The sequence below is a fragment of the Crocodylus porosus genome, unplaced genomic scaffold (assembly GCF_001723895.1).
Source record: "Crocodylus porosus isolate Cpor-Errol unplaced genomic scaffold, CroPor_comp1, whole genome shotgun sequence".
NCBI classification, from domain to species: Eukaryota; Metazoa; Chordata; order Crocodylia; family Crocodylidae; genus Crocodylus; species Crocodylus porosus.
Window position 1 is genome coordinate 12,904,439 of NW_017728915.1, and position 18,453 is coordinate 12,922,891.

The following is an 18,453-nucleotide window of genomic DNA, read 5'->3' on the forward strand; positions in this document are numbered from 1 at the left end:
GAGGCCCCAGTCACCACTGCCAGAGCTGGTGAGTGTGGGACTTTTTTTTTTTTAAAGCCCTGCACTCACCAGCTGTGAAGCATGTGGATGACAGCATGCTGCCACTGCCAGCTGGGGCCAGCGCCAGCACCCAAGTCTGCCTGGTGCAGCCCACGCCAAGTGCTAGGAAGAACCCAGTGCTGGCGCTAGCCCCAGCTGACAGCGGCAGCCTGCTGGCATCCTGCATGTAGGTTCGGGGGCTTGCACCCCTTGGGAGGGCTGCAGGGCTGTGCCAGACTCCTCCTGGGGGGGAGCGGGTGCCCAGATCTTTGTGTGGGATGACACCATGCTGCTGGCAAGTGATACTAGTTTTACTTGGAACAGTTTGAGGTGCAGTTTCACAAAAACTCCTGTACCCATCTCCTTGAAACTTGGCAAGCCTCATGCACTCAGAAGAGGCTAGTAGCCTTGCACTTTTCATCCTAATCAGGCAAGAACTAACAAAGTTATAGGTATTTTCATGATTCCCCATTATAGCTTATGGGCAAAATGTCAAAATGCCTCGAAACAGCATTGAAACAATGAAAGTTTTGATGAACTGAAACAGAACAGTGCTTTGAAACAGTGAAACAAAACACTGTCCTGTCGAAACAGCAAAATGGAAGTTGAAATGAAACTACGCTGTTTCGCGCAGTTCTACCCCACAGCGCTGCACTGTTGAGTATGTGTGTGTACTTTAGACATGCCCCCACAGAGGATCCATGTGCTAATTACCCCCCCACTCATGACTGGAAATAGGTGTTCTTTGTCATGAGTCCTGGATTGCTCCAAAAATTTATATGCAGATGAGGTGTTGGGCAACGTGGTCTTGTTCCACCTCATTGATGGGTCCAAACTAATTATATACACCAGGCTGAGAGGGAGTGACAGAGGGATTCCGGGTGAACTGTTTGGGGCCCTGTTTCATGATGTTTGCCAGGCATTTAAGATTGTTTGAATAAACGGGAATCATTGGAAATGGAAAAGAAAGGCACAGCTCAGCTGTGGGAGTAAGGAGGAAATAAAAATGTATCCAATATGATGGCTCACCAAGACTTGAAAAAGAGTTGGCAATGAGGGGGATTGTGCTTAATGGGCACTACCACATATCTTTTTCAAATAGGCTGCACTAACCTGTCCTTTTGGTAAGTTCTCATCACTTCTTTTGGCACCAGGGGAGAGTATCAGAGCTTGCTCCTGCCTTGCTGAGTACTGGCTTCTGGGCCCAGTGTGTGTTCCCTCCTGGGGAAGCACTTACCCCCCTCCCCTTTTTTCTTTTTTTTTTTTTTTTAAGGGACATGCACATACCACACACACAGTTCCCATCAGTATTTTTGCCCAATATGAGCTAAGTGTTTTATAGTCATGCTCAGTGTTGGCTGCATTTAATCAACTTCATAGCTGATTTCGAGAGCTGAGCATGTGCTGCTTTAATGATAGACAATGTATTTGTATGCAGTAGGACAAAGGGGTCCTTTTCAACTAACATACTGATGTTTCTTTCCCTGGCTTTCATAAGTTTCTCCTCACACTCCTATTTCTATAATTTAATTTGTATCTTCCCCACTTTTAACCGTCATCAAAAGGATTAAAAATATAAATCGGCATTGTGCAAGAGTGCTTACACAACAGACATTTCCCTTCAGCAAGGAAAGAGATCATTTTAAACAAACAGTTGGAAAAAAGATCACAACTGTGTAAGAGTCCTGGTGCAAGAGCAAAGGCAGATAAACTTGTGGGGTACAAACCAGTGTAACAAAAATACCTATTAACATAGAAAATGCAAAAAAAAACAAAAAACAACAACAAAAAAAGCATATAATAGTATTTTTAAGTGCTATCTGTATATTCAAATATCAGTTACAGATGACTTTTTCATTGCTTTCATTACTTTTAAGTCGGGAAAATACCGTACATTTTAGCTGTGTTTTATGATTAAGTTTTTTATTTTTTCTTGTTCTCTCTTTTTCCCTCCCCTTAAGAAATATATCGTAACAGTTAAATGTCTATAAAAATGCCTCCATTTTCACTGTAATAATAAAATCCTAATAAAAACACTCCCAAGTTTTCCATATTAGAGGACCACAGAGGCCAGTGGAGGTAGCAGAAGTTGCCTTTTTCTTTTAATTCTTCTGTCCCATCCCTATCCTCCAACTGCTCCCCAGCCCAGAACAGTAATGCAGTGATTTTCAACACTTTTCATTTGCAGACCCCAAAACAAATCTGAATGGAGGTGCAGACCCCTTTAAGTTTAAGTATGGGTATTCACATAACTTCTGATTGATCATAGTTATCTTTCCTGCACCCCTTAGACATGGTCTGTGGACCCCCAGGGGTCTGAGGACCACAGGTTGAAAACCACTGGTCTAAAGGATTCGGTCTAAAGTCTAAAGAATTCTGCACATCTGTGTTGTTGACCAACAGCCCACTATAGTGCAGTTCTTGCAATTCCTCTTTTCTTTAAACGTGAAGAATCACTATGCTGGCTTTACAAGTAACAAGAGACCCACATGTATGAAGCAGGTAAGAGGAGAAAACGTTCTATAATGTCTGTATCAGCTTTGCACCTAGAATCTGTGCGGTAAAGGAAAAAGTCACTAAAACGAAGGCAAAATCAGGCCCTACAGAAGAAAGATACTTATTGAGCACATCAGAAAACCAAGCTCTACTGGACACCCTCCCACTGTTTTGCTATGGTACATAATGTTAACATTGCATCTCCTGTAACCTAGTTGTGTTCCCCTCCTCACCCCCATCCCTCTAATGTTAGTCCCTCGCTCAGGCGATATGTATTTCCCTACCAGCTCTGTCATCTTTTTTGGATTCATAATCCTAAACATCTACTAATAAAAGTCAATCTGTTCTTGTATTGGCTTGCCCCTGGATAACATTAGATAAAGTTCTTTCCTTAATATGTGCATATTAAAAAAAATATATTACCTGGTTGGAACTAAACTCATAACCCTGAAGAATAAAGACTAGGTCCATGAAACTTTAACTTTTAACATATAGAGGCTGATCCTACCAAAGATCACGGCAGACATTTTTGTCCATGTTTTATATCAACTACAGAACTGTTTTCATGGACAGCTGCAAGACAATTACTAAGCAGGGAAGTCCTGAGATTTCAATCACTATGGCTGAGCTTCTGGTGATAAACATTAATGTTTGTGTACTTTGACATTTGTTACAAATGTTTTAGAGCTTTCCCTTAAAGCACTTTGAAATAATAAAGTATCTATCAAGCATGCAATTTACAGGACAGTTGCACAAAATTTTCCGTGACTGTTGTTCAAACAAAACTTAAGCTTAATAATGACTATGCAAAATGAAGTTAAGAGAGCTTTCCAGCAGTTACTAAATTTTTCAATGCGAATTTAGAACAAGAGAGCCAAAGAAAGACAGATGGACTGATTTATACACACTACAATTTTACAACTAAATGTAGCAGACTTTGTTACTGGTATATAGTGAATATAGTCTCCACATATCTGTACTTGTCACATGTCTATACCTCACTGCACCTCATCCTAGTTTTATTCTTAACTCATTTAAGCCTCTTCTCTTTTTTTATAAATTTAATTCAGAGCCCACCTGATATCTGCTGCCTGGCAAGAAGCCTAAGCAGTATCATTACAAGTTCTTAGTCAGTCATTACCACTTTCCTCCACTACACGTTATTGCATTGCATCCTGCCTTAGCCAGTTCTTCCTTCAACAATGCTTATCTAGTGCTGAAGATGTTCTGACAGAGACAACGTGGCCAGACACTCGTTCTTTCCAACAGCCCTACTCAAATGCTACTGCCTGATTTCACTCCAGCTGTGTCCATATGATGCTGCAAGCAGTGACTAGTTGAACCAAAAGAATAGTTGGCATAAATTAGTTGAACAAAAGAATTGGATGGATAATGGCAAAATGGTCTCGCCTTGAGCCAGGTATAATGTAGAAGGAGCCAGAATGTAAACCTCCAGTTTCTTTCCTATTCAGTGGATGAACAGAGAAATGCCATGTGGATAAGTGCTGGCCAAGTGAAGCAAGAGATCACTATGGACAAAAATCAACATTATTCAAATATAAAATATAGTGATATGTTTACTAGGGATGGGATTTTCAAAACTACCTAAGCCACATAGAAGTACAAGCCCTGCTGATGGTAAGACTATTACGCCTGTACATTTGATTTTTAAAATTATATACTGTGGGTGCCTGTACTTGAGCCTGGAGGCTGTTCCAATGTTGATTAATCAAGCCTGCTGGACTGCAGTAATTATCATGCTCCAGCCAGCCTCTGCATCTTGTGTACCAGCGTCCCCATGCTTCACAATGGTGGTGGGAAGACGTCAACTAAAGATCATTCCACGAGCTTTTGAAAAAGCACCACCACCACCATTGTGAAGCATAGGGACACTGATACATGAGACGCTCTGGTATAAAAATGCTATGTGTTCCCAAATTCAGAACCTCGCTTATCATTACCAAGTAATTTTGGAGTCTGAATGTCAGAGTGCTTGAAAATTTTCTGATTAACACGAGAACACTGTGTTGAATTGGCCATATATAAAACTTTAGTATATTAAACACTCAATAATAAATTGCATATTTCAACATACTTTCATAGCCAACCCTTTGACCTTGCAGCCTAAAACTTTACCTTTAGAGATATAAAATGCCCCTTTAAACTCCACAACCCAAATGCATTGCCAAAAAAGTAGTCATTACTATTTTATAGCATTCACTCTATTGATCCTTGAAAGCAGTTCAAGGCAGCTACTGAATACAATAGAATTTTTGCACAATTTTTCTTCTGTCACAGAAAATGGAGTAGTTAATAATAAAGAAAAAACTAAATGCAAGAAATTTGGGCTTGTACTGTGTCAGAAAAGGAATGGACTTATATAATGATGGTGCAGCAATCTAGGTATCTGTGTTTGGTACCCAGGTTTGGTTCTTTCATGCCTACAGGTGGTTTGCTCAGACAGCACCTCAGATTACTCTGTAATGATCTTTTAACTTTGGCAAACAGAAGGGTGGTGGGTTTCCTAAAAACAGTGACAGAGAAGTTAAAAAGCAGGAGGGACAGCAAAAGGACCTATATAGGGGAGCAAAAAGAATCACAGGAAGGAAGCACAACATATACCCCCATCAGAAAATGTATACTCCTCCCATGCCACAGCTGAATGCTGAGAAAAACTGGATACAGAATCAGTCAGTAAAACTATAGAACATTATAGCTTTTTAAACACTTACATATCAAATAACACTATTTTTTATTGTGTGTGCTTTTCTTTTTACTATGCACTTTCTTATTGCCCTACTGACACATTTATTGTTATTTTTCTGTTCACAGGGTGGTTCAACAGTTACAATATAGCAATAAGACTCTGCACATACCTCTCTTCTGTGCTTCTTCATCACTGTCACTCTCTTCAGAGGAAGATGATGAGGATGACGAAGAGGAAGAAGAGGATGATGATGACGACGACGATGCTGAGGAACAAGATGATGACGATGAAGAGCTGGATCCTGATCGAGAGCGTGAACAAGATGAAGACGAGGAAGAGGAGGATGAAGATGACCTGGAAGAACAGGATGATCGGTCTGAATCAGAGTCTGAATCAGAACTAGTTTCTGATCCTCTTTTGTTGAGTCTCTGTTTTTTGGAAGAAGGGTTTGGAGTTAGGGGCTCTGTCCTTGCTGCGACCATGCGCCTATCAGTTTCAGCCTTCGCACTAGGTTTATGGTTTGTAATCTGTGATGGTGTGCCATTCTTTGGGCTCAAAGATTCAGATTTCATCCCTGTCCGTATCTCCTCTGTAGACATAGATTCCTCTTCAGAAGAGTGAGGTTCTTCTTTCAGGTTTTCATTTTTAGCTTTTGTATCCTCAAGAGCATTCCCTTTAGCATCTGGTAATCTTGCCTGAGATGCAAGAGGAGAAGCTGACAATGCCATCTGATACTGATGCAAAAGTGGAGTAGAAGTCCTCGATAATACCACTTTGTTCTGACTGTAGTTCCTCTGGGCAGACATAAATGAGAGTTCAGGATCACGAAGAATGTGATAGTCTGTCCTGCTAACCCCGTGCTTAGCAGCTCCAATAAGCAAATCCCGGTCATGAGTCCCACACTCCCACCAGACTGGTAAATCTGGATTTGGCTGGCAAAGTTTTAATCGTTCAAACAACTGTGGATGTCGGAGCGCCTGTTCTCGTACTTTCCTTAGAAGCTCAATGCGATATAAGGTTCGTGAAGCACGTTCCTCTGTAATGGGCTGGATAAAAATGCCTGGATCTACCAGTTCTATATAAAAAGAAACATTAAGTGTGAGTATTTGGCAAAGGAAAAACTTGTAATGCAGATAATATACAGATTGCATCACTTAACATCTCCCTGGCTCATAGCAAAACATTAACCACATACTCCATATTTGATCTTTCCGCACTTTGGAAAGCAAGAAGCATGGCATTCAGGAAGATCAATCCTGAATGCCATTGTTAAAGGATACTTTAAACACACAGTATAATATAATTTTCTCTGATATACCATACACACCTTCTTTTGAGGGGAGACGACAGACTCTTCTGCACATAGACATAAATGCATATAAGTACTTTTCCAAACTCTCATCAGTTTTCTTATGTAGCCTAGCCATAGCTCTAAATTTTGTCCAATCGAATCGGCCTCTGTCAGGATCAAACACCACTCCAAATGTAGACACAACTCTGTAAAAATCAGCTTCTTCTCTTCTTGTCCATCTTGATGGGCAACAGAAAGGAAGGGGGAGAAAAATCATATTCAGAAGCTCAGTTATTTTATTAATATTATTTCCTGGTGCAAAGAGAACATGTTAAAAGTGTTTTCTGAATTCTTATATCATTTTGTGGTTAAAGTGAATATATTTGTACTCTATACATACCTTTGTTGTCTTTCAATCTTAGCAGCCATTTTTGGATTTAGAGCAGCTTCTTCATATGGAGGCTGCATCACACTGGCTTGAACTGGGAATGCTGGCTGGATCTGCTGTGTCTGCCTATTTTTATTAGTACGTTGATAGGCTGTTATTAGGCGACGCAGACGTGTTGTTAGGGCAGACTGGGTGGGCCAATAAATTTTGTCTCCTTCCATCATTGGACCATCTATATTAAAACAAAATCAAATTAGGAAATGAATTAATCTCTGATGGTGCCTTAGGTTTTACACCAGGGGTGAGAAATTATTTGTGTTGGAGGTCCACTTAGAGTTTCGGAAAGCTGTTGTGGGCTGGATCAGCACCCCCCTCCCACCCACAACAGTTCACCAAAACTCACTTAGTAGCAATTACTAGACTGGTCCAGGGGTGCCAGACGGAATGGGTGGGTGGGGTCTCCATGGAGACTGGCCCAAGACCCATGCAGGCAGGGTGCACTCACCTGGGCAGATGGCATGGGGCTACAGGTGGGCAGAGAACAGCGTCTAAGAGTGGGATGGGCAGGTTGGGCCAGGACATGGACTGGGGGGGCAGTGACAGTGTGCATCTGGGGTCTGAGGCAGTGTCACAATCCACTCCCAACATGGCTCCATGTTCTTACTGCTCCATGATCCTGGCTTCAGCCCCTCCCACCCACCCCACTCCCATCCCATCTACCCAGATGAACATGGCCTGCCTACAGCAGTCCAGGGCTGGTCTCCATGAAGACCCTGTTGCCCCGTTCCCAACAGTGGGTGCAGGGCAGATGGGTCAGGGTGACACTGGGAGCAGCACTCGAAGGAGCTGCAACCAGGACTGCCAGAAAGTGGAGTCTGACTGCTATGCCACTCCAGCCCTGCATTTACTGTAAAAGAAAGAAACATTAGGAAGCTGAAATTGAGCTGCACAAGAAACCTAAGCCAAGTGGAGTCAGGAACCCACTGCGTGTTGGATAAAATCTCTGACTGGTTGGATTTGGCTTGCAGGCTGTATTTTGCCCACCCCTGCTCTACACTATTTCTAAAGCAGGATATAGGCCTTAGCATGACCTAACCAAAAGGAATCTAGATACCAAAATTAGGGTCAGGCCTGAAGTTTATTTTATTTTACCTCCATCTGCTATCACAAGATCACCTGGTGATGAAACATCATCCTAAAAAAGAATTGAAATAAATCAGAAAAGTAAATCTTTCAAGTAAGTCAAAGTCAAGTAGTCAAAACATCTTGGTGTTACAAATTATAATTTACAACATTAAGAGGAATAGTAATAGATGTCATATTTGAATAATTGGATAGTAAGGCCTGTGAAAGGATTTAATAAAAATTCTTTCCATAGATTCCTAGGGGGAAAAAAGCTGTTGTGTGTTTAGAAAATGCTAAAATAAACAGCTCTACAAAGCTAGAAATAAAGCTCCCTCATTGTAATAGAAGAAATAAGAAGCAGATGTACACAGTACCTCCATATCATCTTTAAACATTGCTGGGGCTGGTTTATATTCTGGATCTTCTACATCCCTGTTGCAAGTTCAATACAATAAAGTAATCCATTTTAATTAAGCAATAATAATGTACATATAGCAATAATATATCCCTACCTAAATATTATACTATAAATCATATCATATTAGCAAATAGGGCCCAACCCAATGTGCTGATTTAGAGGGGTCAGAATAAAAGTCCATAAGGAGTTTGCCTTATAAGAGCAGGGCTCTCTGGTGACTGCTGCCGCCACTACATCTCACTCCTATCCCCCTGCTGCCCCAAACCCTGACCCCAGCTTTCTGGCATCTCTTCCCAGGCTGAAAAGAAAAATCACTAGTTATGCCCCTGCTATCACATAGATTAGAAAAAACAGAAGTAATGCCATTTACATAAATCACAGTAATGTAAAAAGAACTGAGAAAAGAATGTTCAGTATGCAAGTCTAGTTTACTTTAAATAGTTCATGCACTCATGACTAACTTGAAATATTCTTACCCATCAATGTAATCATTTGCTCGCTGTTCAGCAGCAACTGCTTTTTCATCTGGTTTGCCCACCCTTTCCAAGAAGCACAGGGCTGGGTCTGCTCTGATAGTGTTGTACTTCTCATAACCTGAAAGGGAAGAAACACAGTATAAACATTTTTTTCACACCCACCCCCTAACACTACCCCCATCCTTGTTGCTTACCATGCTTAAAAACTCCAATTAAGAGGGATTTATCTGCATCTGCATCCCACCATTCTGCTGGGACTTCAGAGTGGTCTGGCTCAGGGACCCAAACATCAATTTCACTGAAAAGTTCAAGAAAACAAAGGTCAATTGTCTACACAGGGAAAGAAGAAATTTAATTTGTCTGCATCGTGCCATTTTTATACCTCATTTTTTTTAAAAGCAAGCATGAATTTTTCTATATATTGAAACACATATGTACAGAACTCCATGTCCAAAAACAAGATAAATCAAGATTTGTCAAGAGTTTGCAGATTTTTAAAAAGATATTTAGGATGTAGTTATGATATTTTATAAATCTGCATCACGTGTGTATGTGTGTACACCCCCCCCAACAGAGAAAAGGTTAGATACCAAAGACAGCTGTACATACCACATACAAAGGAACATAAAGGACAAGGATAATTTTTCACTAGGGGTTCACAAGTTTTGGAATCTGAGGCTAAATTAAAGCATAGAAATCCTTTAAACATCACTGAAATCAGTGAAAATGTTGCTGTTGACTTCAGTAAGATAAAATGAGACTCAACTAAACCTGCACACTTAGTAGCAGAGGAAATCTATCTGACAGAGTAAAAAATGTTATAAGTATATTTACATCCAATTTATTACATTTATTTTGTACAGTGATCTTACAAATATTCTAAATCAACAACAACTGATAATTGTTAATGATAAATAGGAGACAGGAAGTTTTTTGTGACTGTCAAACACCATATGTTATTTGTCATATGACCCTATTAAATATCTTGAAATGCTACTGAAAAGTTTACATTTAAAAAAACAAAACAAAACAAACAAAAACCTCTCAGTATCACTCACCTGGCATCAGCTCCATCAAAAACTTTTTGGAAATCATTTCCAATGACTTCTTGTTTTAAATAATACAGCATCCTTACTCGTAGCAAGACTCTAAATACAAACACACAAAAAAGACCCAAATATTAGAACTCGCTTGAGGTCTTCTATTTAACAAGATACTTTTGTATGTAATTGGCTTGATTCAGGGATTGGAGCGTCATTGTTCATTTTTTGTGTTCACACACTTTCCTTAATTCCCATGATTCATGGAAGGAGACTAACACTTTTCGTTATATAAGATATGCTTGCAACCAGACTTCTACCCATTCCATTCTTTGATACACTTTGAAATACAGGGGGGTACCAAGATCTGCCGTGAAAAGACATGCTTTTTCCTTCCTTGCTGCCTAAAAATAATGTTCAGGCTTGGCTGAATTATAAAAGATTAAAATTGGCCATTTTCCTTTTTCCTCTCTTGTACTCTTCAGGAAAATTTTGGCCTACAGTGTTATAATATTCTAAAGTCAGGACAATAATTGAGATAGAAGCACCACTATTAGCACCGCTTTATATCAGGAACTTTAAGAAAAGGAGGAGACATCTCCCAAACACTGAGAAGCCAGGGAAACCTGAAAAGTCCTTGCTCTGTGCCAACCTGCTGAGGCAAGTTGCCAAAAATTGGGTCAGTTTATAAATTAGGACTCTCAGGGCTTCCGGGTTCCCAGATAAGTTGTGGCAAGACTTGTAATTCCAGCTCCTACAATCCCAAGCTCTTCAGCAGCTTGACTACAGAATGGAAGCAACACTATATTTGCAAAGCCTTCCAGGCTCCCAAGGAGAATATTTTGACTTGGGAAATACTGGATTTTTATTATGACTTTGAATGAAATTTCCCCAAACCCCTTTCCTTTTCTTTTAAATAGAAGTGGAATTAATTTTCTTGGCCAAAGGTAATTATTAGTTCTGTAACTCAGCTGGTATCTCTGTCATGGCGTTGAAAGTTTTGCAAACCATGCTGATGGTGCTGTACTACTAGGGCACATAATAAAACTTATATTTACTGTCTTCCTTTTCAAAATAGCCTCAGAAACTGCCTACAAAATCACCATAGTAGAAGAATATTTAAATCACCAAGTCAAGTACTCTGACCTGCAAGTCAGATTAATAGATGCTCACACACCCCTAATTCAGCCCTCTTGTACATTTATTATATTAAATGTACGTACTTCATATGCATTATTAAGTCATTAATTACATAACCACTATTTTTATACAGAAACACTTGTTCATTTACTGTACAAGAAAGAAATATTAGGAAGCTGAAATTAAGGTGCACAGGAAACTTCAAATTTGGCATTTCAAAAATTACAACTTAGATTGTTCCCCCTTTAACAAAATATTTGTTTAACATACTTTTAATTTTATATACTATTTATACATACAATAGTGGTAATTTAAATATTTTCTGTAACGTTAGTGGCTTTTCAAAATTTTTTTATTACAATTTGCCTTTCAAGATGGCTTTTAGGCCCCAAAAGTTGAAATCCCCTAAAACAATTTAAAGGAGCAATAAAATCTATGATTATTTGGCAATTCATTGCATCTCTACTACAGAAAAAATATACTCACTTGTCTCCATATTTAAACACAACTCTGTCATGTAAACCTACAAAGTAACCTATATTCAGGTTAAAATCCCAATTCCATTGAAGTTGATTAATTTTTTTTCCTTTTGATATTAATGGGTGAGGACTTCAACCCTACAGATTTTTCCATGCCATGCACCCTCATGCAACTCTGAATATCAAGACATTTCCCCACCCTCTGATCCCTACAGCCTATTTACTCAAACCAGACAAATGCCACGAAAGACCCATACCTACATACCAGTAGGAAAAGTCTTATTGATAAGTGTATAAGAATGAAGAGTTAGAAGAAAATTTTAGATAAACTAAAAAATTGTGCTTGCATTTCAGGAGATATTTACTTGTTGCAGTGGTGCTTTATGTGCTTTTTATATCCTTCATCTTGAAGTAGATGCTCTGGATTATATTTTCGAAGCCATTCTGCTTTATGTATATCAAAAGTGCTGGCCTGAGTCTTTACTTTCTTTCCTTTTCGACCTCTGGGTACAGGGGCTGACAAACCTACATAAAATGAAAATACAACACAGTAGCATTAATGTACAATTGACAAATCATCTGTAGTTTTTCTAAAATGTATTATGTGCTTAAAAAAAAAAAAAGGGACATCCTGGTCATGGTAATCTGCACTGCTACACAGAATATCGGGTTCACTATATTTGGAGATTGGATATTGGCTCCTGGTCTGTGGGGGAAAGAATACTTGGAGGTTTATTTCACTAGTTAAGGACAGAAGGAAAAAAAATTGATCCAGCTGTCACTTAGCAAGTAGGGTACTATGTTTCAAAGAACAGGAAGCAGGGGAAACACTGATGCTGATAAAGCACATCAATCCATTTTAGCAAGTTGCCTCATAGTCGAGTATGAAGAATGGGCACATAATTCTTTTTAAATTCCTTTCCCTAAAATCCTTAATACATAACTTGAGCAACATTACAGAAATGTGTAGTTCTTTACCTAAGTGATTCTGTAGCTCACGTGTTTGCCCATCCTCTGTTGGAGTGATGAGATCCCATATAAAACTTTTTATTTTTTCATCTCCTCTGTAGTGAACAAGGCAATATGCTAAGAGGGCTCGACAAATTATCTCCACATCTTGTTCGTTTAGCTGTCTCTTGAAGCGACCATGTGACAAAATTTCTCTCCATCGACCCCACCTGGCCCAAAGTGACACATATATCAGCACTTTTTAAATGTAATACTCAATCTGTATTCTTGCAATAGGGAACATTCACTAAGATTCTGTAGGGGTTTTGTTTTGGGATTTTTTTGCTTTTTTCATTTCTTTTTTAAATTACTGTGGTAAAAAAAAATGTTAACCACCTCAAGCTTCACACAGTATTTTGTAAAGTTAAAAGTAACGATTTCAAATTAAAGCTGGAAGACTGTCTAAAAGATATCAACTGTTGTCTAAGGTTTTAAATATGGTTGCTACAATACTGCCAAGTATATATATTACTCTCCACACACAGTACATACACTATAGCCAAGAAGAAAAGTTCCTACAGTTAAAATCATAAGTCACAGGTGTCTATATTGCTGGCCTGATTTTCAAAATGCTGAGGACCTGTAAATTCCCTATTCAAGTCATCTGGAATTACAGACTATAGAGGGGGTCCAACACTTTCCAAAACAAGTTCAGTTATTTAGACACTAATAACTAACTAATGAATCTAAACTTTAGCAGCCTCTTATTGAAAAAAAGTCCTACTTTTTCTTACAGATTTGTAGTAAATACAAATCATAAATTTCACACACCAATTGTAATTTATATCAATCCATGGAGTTTGCAACCGTCTAACACTAAGAGACAGCATCCCCCTTTTAACTGTTAAAGTTTCTCAGAGAATAAAAGATTTACAGAAAGTATATAAATTCCTAATTTCAAACAGATGCCCAAAACACTGCATGCCATACACCTTAAAACTGTTGGTTGATTTAACTGCTCTATAACTGACCTATTTGGCAGCTGCAGTTTGAGTTCCCTAAAGCACCTCCTTCTCAATATGCTTAAGGGCTGAGAATTAAAAAACACGAAAGAGGGAAAGAGTTTTGCTTTTAGTGGTTATCTATTTTAACTTAGTGAAATATATAACAATACAAAAATTATCACACGTATAAATCTATGATAGAATACAACCCCAGAATGACTAGTGGAAGCTTCTTACTACAAAAAAGGAAACTTGTAATCTTGTGAACCTATTATAACTAGCATGTGAAGATGTGGTTTATTATGCTTTTATGCACTTGGCAGCAATTAAAATGTATCCAGTATAAGGGCAAATCCAAAAAAAATTTCTACACTATGATCTACAATTCATTCCTGCCTACCAAACAAAAAGTATGTTTCTACAGAAAAACTTTGTATATGCAAAAATGTATAGTTTTGTGAGAGAAAGCGGATTGTACCCATAGACCAGTAAGTTCTTTTCCACTCGAAAGCACTCCGTTCTTCCATATCCACTGGAACGATCACAAGGTCTGCGGAGTTTTGGCTTTTCATCTCCTTCGCTCTCTGGTTCTGATAATTCAGCCAGCTCATCTTTTGTAGCACTAAACGGCCTTGTTTGCTTCCTAATTCTTGGAGTATCAATAACCAGGCTGTTCTGAAAAAAATTAACAAACTTCATTTAAGACAGTTGGTAAAACTTTCTAAAAAAGGTTAAGAAAAAACAATTTTTTATCCAAGTTCCATTAGCTCAGACTGCACAAACATCACAGAAATACTAGTTGTAATACAAATACTCTATTTGATGGTTTCTTATGCAATAAAGACAGGCATGTCCTATGTCCTTACTCTCACAGAAAGTCTAGTATATTAGTTACAAATGATATGCAATCCTTCATTTAATTTGCACCGCATACATACACAGAAATTACAGGCCAGATTCTCCTTTATGTTCTGGCAGTAAGGAGGAGTCATAATGCCACACTGAAATAGACCACCTGGGCATTTCTTCAACAGAAAGTGAGTCTTTCTGTAGGACAGAGCTGACATTATTAATCTGTGGGCACGTCTACATGTCCATATTAATGCAAAGCAATAAACTCTGGCGCAGATTATGCTGGAGTTTATTGCTCCAAGGCACCATGTTTACATATATGCCTAGGGTCAGAGCATGTTGAAACAGGTTGGAGCAGCCCTGGCTGGCAGGGTGCCCAGGAATCAGCCTGCCAGCCTGGGGCTGCTGACTCAGCTCAATTTGCTGCAGAGGGGCCAGCTGGGGCACATAGGTGGCTTCAGTGCGGGGCTGGTCAGCAGACAGCCCCTGCACTGAAGCACCCTTGTGCCCCAGCCAGCTCCACCAGCATCTATAAGTACAGTGCTGCACCCAAAAAACTTCCACAGCAAGACAGTATTTGTATTTATAAATATTAACCTGCTGTGGAGTTTATTAGCTGCCTGCGGCTACATAGGGCTGCACGTATAGATGCCAAGACATTAACTGCGGAGCTAATTAGGCAACTCCATATTAACTGTTCTGTAATAACAGCTTTGCCCTGTATTAACTGCTTTGCAGCACCCATGGTAGGTTGTGGTTAAGGGAAACAAAGCAGAGTTTTTCTGTACTCCAGCTACTTTCAGGCACTAAAATGGTCTTGAGACAACTGGGCACTCAGACTATATCTATATGGCACAAGACAACAGAAGGTAGAGTCACTGTGTTAGCTCTGCAGTGTAGCTACATTTCCATGGCAATGTGCATTCACCAACAGAGCTTATTGCTTCTGGTTCAGGAGCCAGAATGACACTTTCTTATATCATGTAGACATTCCCTAAGGGAATACTGAGCAGTCCTGAAGGTGCTGACCCATGCACCAAGTATAACAAAAAACCAATTTAAAACAAATATAATAATTAGTTAATGCCTAAACTGATAAAGCTCCATAAATCTAATACTGCTATACTTGAAGACTTAAGATTTTAACATCAGTTCACCACACGTGGTAACCTGATAGCCCAGTTTGCTACATATACAGTCCTCATGGACGATATTGGTGCAAGGAAGACTTAAAAAGAACTCTTAGAAATCACATACACACACCTGAAAATATTTGCATGCATTATAAAAACTATATACTTACTCTACCACTGATGGCTTCTATATCTATTTCTGCTTTTTTGGCCCATTTCTGCCAGAAGTTGGGATCATCTAAGGATATATCAGTCCTGTTTCCAGATGCAACAAAACTAGCCTGCAAAAAACAATATAATGTTCCTCTAACAGCATAAAAATATAGTATGTACACTAAATATATATACAGTGGAGTCACATCTTACGCACATTTAACTTTTGTGAATTCAGCTATACACGCTCAGCTGCTGGGGCTGGCTGCCAGGTGCCAGCCGAGGCACAGCGTGGCACTGGCACGGTTGGGGGGAGGCAGCTTACTTATGCTCCGCTGGCTGCCCTGGTGGGACGGGGCAGCGGAGGACAAGAGAGGTGAGGAGTGCGTGTGGAAGGCGCAGCTGTTGCGCTGCATGTACAGGCTGTGCGGCGCCACGCCCACCTTGTCCGGGTTCTGCGGCAGCTGCTCGGCGCCAAGCCCGGTGGGAAAGGCGATTTAAGGGATTTTCAACTATACGCAATTTTCACCTTACACGCTGATTTCAGAATGCAGCCCCCACGTAAGATGCGACTCTGCTGTACATACTTCGCACACACATAAAATTGGACCACACTTTAAATACAAAGCACCTCCCATTAAATATGTACATGACAGCACTTCAAAGTTCCCTAAATTTGTAGAAAATACAGGTGACAGCTAACAAAGAGATGCTAAAGTAAAGCTGCACTGTATATTCCATCTGTCAGTTGATTCTTGGCTATAAATCCTAACAGATTATGTCCTGACTCCCATATAGCTAAGATCTAAACTACTGAGAGGAAACATTTTTTAGATGCATCATTTATTTCTGCTGTGAAAAACAGCATATGTTCACTCTGAGATTGAAGTGTTACTGGGTTAAGCAAATAAGAAATAATCCTTCATCTTTTGAATTAATGACATAATTGTAGAACAGCAAAAGAAAAAAATTCCTGTATGTAGAAAAGTGATGGATGACATCTTAAAAACAAACAATCCTGGAACTTGTATCTGGGAAAGATCAGAGAAAAGAAAATGAAGAACAGAATTTTCATTCTGAAAAGATCTCACAAACGATAATTTGATTTGCACAATAAAATGCATCTAATTACTGTTTGGTAAAAATATATATATTGAGCTCTGTGCAACTACAGCATACAGTTATCCTGAGGCTATTCTAATTGGTTGAGACAATCTAAGGCTGCTGGCAGACTTCTGTTATCTTGAGACTGAGCTCTAAGGAATGTTATTCACGATCCCAAAAGCTGCACCCCTTGCCATGCATACAGGACCTCGAATTTTTGAGATTGGGGGTAAAATTCTATGCAGCATATAACCCAGAAGATGCATGTAGTACAGGAAAAAATTACAGGCAAGCATCTTACAACAAGGAAACAGTACAGAATAAATCACTACTCAAGTGAAATCTTTAAGGCCAACTAAGGCCCTGATACTGTAGTTAGTTCTATTTGGACAAAAGGGGCGTTTGTACACATCACATTTTTTGCCCTTTCTTGTGCTGCACCCTGTTTGCACAAGCGGGTTTTTCGGATAATTTAAAAGTCTTTCTTTTAAAGACTTAAACTAAAAACTCCTTGGACATAGTTTAGTTTCGCTCACTGCAAATTATAACATTGCATCCATAGATTTGGTGCGTGCAAACAGAAAGGCACTCAAAAACATGTACTGAGAGCCTTTGTTCACCAGATAGCACTGGGATGACTTTGTAGTTCACCCCTTTGAATTGCTGAGGCTTTTTTTTTTTTGCCGTTGCCTTTTTCTTGTGCTGGCTCCCTGTTTCCATAGCTGCGGGTCAAGGCACAGGGTGGGGGCAGTGCAGGACTGTCCTGCTCTCCTGTGGGACCCGGCTTAATTCATTTGAAAACCTAGTATGTGCAAACACTAATGCAACCCTCGAAAATAAACAAGTTTAAATGTTATAAATCTATTTAATTTAATGAGGATTAAACCCTGTGACATGTATAGCCACCCAAAGTTACACTCGCATGAAGCTCGCTGCAGATCGGGACCTCCATTTTTATTTTAGTGTAAGATGAATGTATAACAAACATCTGTAACATTAATGTGAAGGCTGCAAATGATTTCATGACCATTTCTCAATATATTACCTGAACCAGAAATGAAATGCTTATAAGTCCACCTTCTTTTTAGATTTAAAAATAGCATTGGTAAATCTACAGAAAACAGCAGTTCTCAGACTCAAAGCACCCCTCACAAAATTCCAGCTCTTGTTTTTCAATCACTGTTTTATTACAGAAAAATAATAGATCAATTCTGTTGCAAAGAATTCAGAAAGACCACCATAGGTCAGAATGCTTTTAACACTATGGATTCCTGTTTGACATCTGTTGACTTCATCTCATGAATCCTGTTTGCACACTTAATAGTGCTAACATTGTGTGGCACTGTAACAGGGGGCTTTCTCGGCGACGATCAGTTTTTGGCCCACCCACCTGTTTCTGGGCCAACCTCCCGTCGCCTCACCTGCCATGCTTTGATGATATATAATTATGTTGTTAATTAGACAGGAGGCTGCCCATTCTTGCCCTGATGCCAGGGGCGCTATCTGTGGCTTTGTTCCTCCCCTACACTGCAGCCCAAGCCTCACAGATGGTATCCACATATGTTAACCTCACTGGCCCCACACTGGACCTCAGAATCCTCCAATCTGGACCCCAACTGGATCCCTCCACTCAGGTGGACTACTCTGCCCTCATTTGGGG

The 18,453-nt window shown here is 39.5% G+C and overlaps 1 protein-coding gene across 7 annotated transcripts in view; it reads right to left on the reverse strand.

The window, feature by feature from the left end:
- Positions 1-18,453, reverse strand: part of CHD9 (chromodomain helicase DNA binding protein 9) — a 192,787-nt gene that overhangs the window by 32,923 nt on the left and 141,411 nt on the right. For all 7 annotated transcript variants that reach the window (XM_019535722.1, XM_019535721.1, XM_019535719.1 and 4 more), the window contains 12 exons: positions 15,707-15,817; positions 14,030-14,226; positions 12,578-12,777; positions 11,965-12,124; positions 9,999-10,088; positions 9,135-9,238; positions 8,941-9,058; positions 8,421-8,478; positions 8,074-8,116; positions 6,934-7,153; positions 6,570-6,772; positions 5,412-6,317 (listed from right to left, as the gene is read on the reverse strand). In XM_019535722.1, the coding sequence (XP_019391267.1) occupies positions 5,412-6,317; positions 6,570-6,772; positions 6,934-7,153; positions 8,074-8,116; positions 8,421-8,478; positions 8,941-9,058; positions 9,135-9,238; positions 9,999-10,088; positions 11,965-12,124; positions 12,578-12,777; positions 14,030-14,226; positions 15,707-15,817 (2,410 nt within the window). The remainder of the gene's footprint in view (positions 1-5,411; positions 6,318-6,569; positions 6,773-6,933; positions 7,154-8,073; positions 8,117-8,420; positions 8,479-8,940; positions 9,059-9,134; positions 9,239-9,998; positions 10,089-11,964; positions 12,125-12,577; positions 12,778-14,029; positions 14,227-15,706; positions 15,818-18,453) is intronic.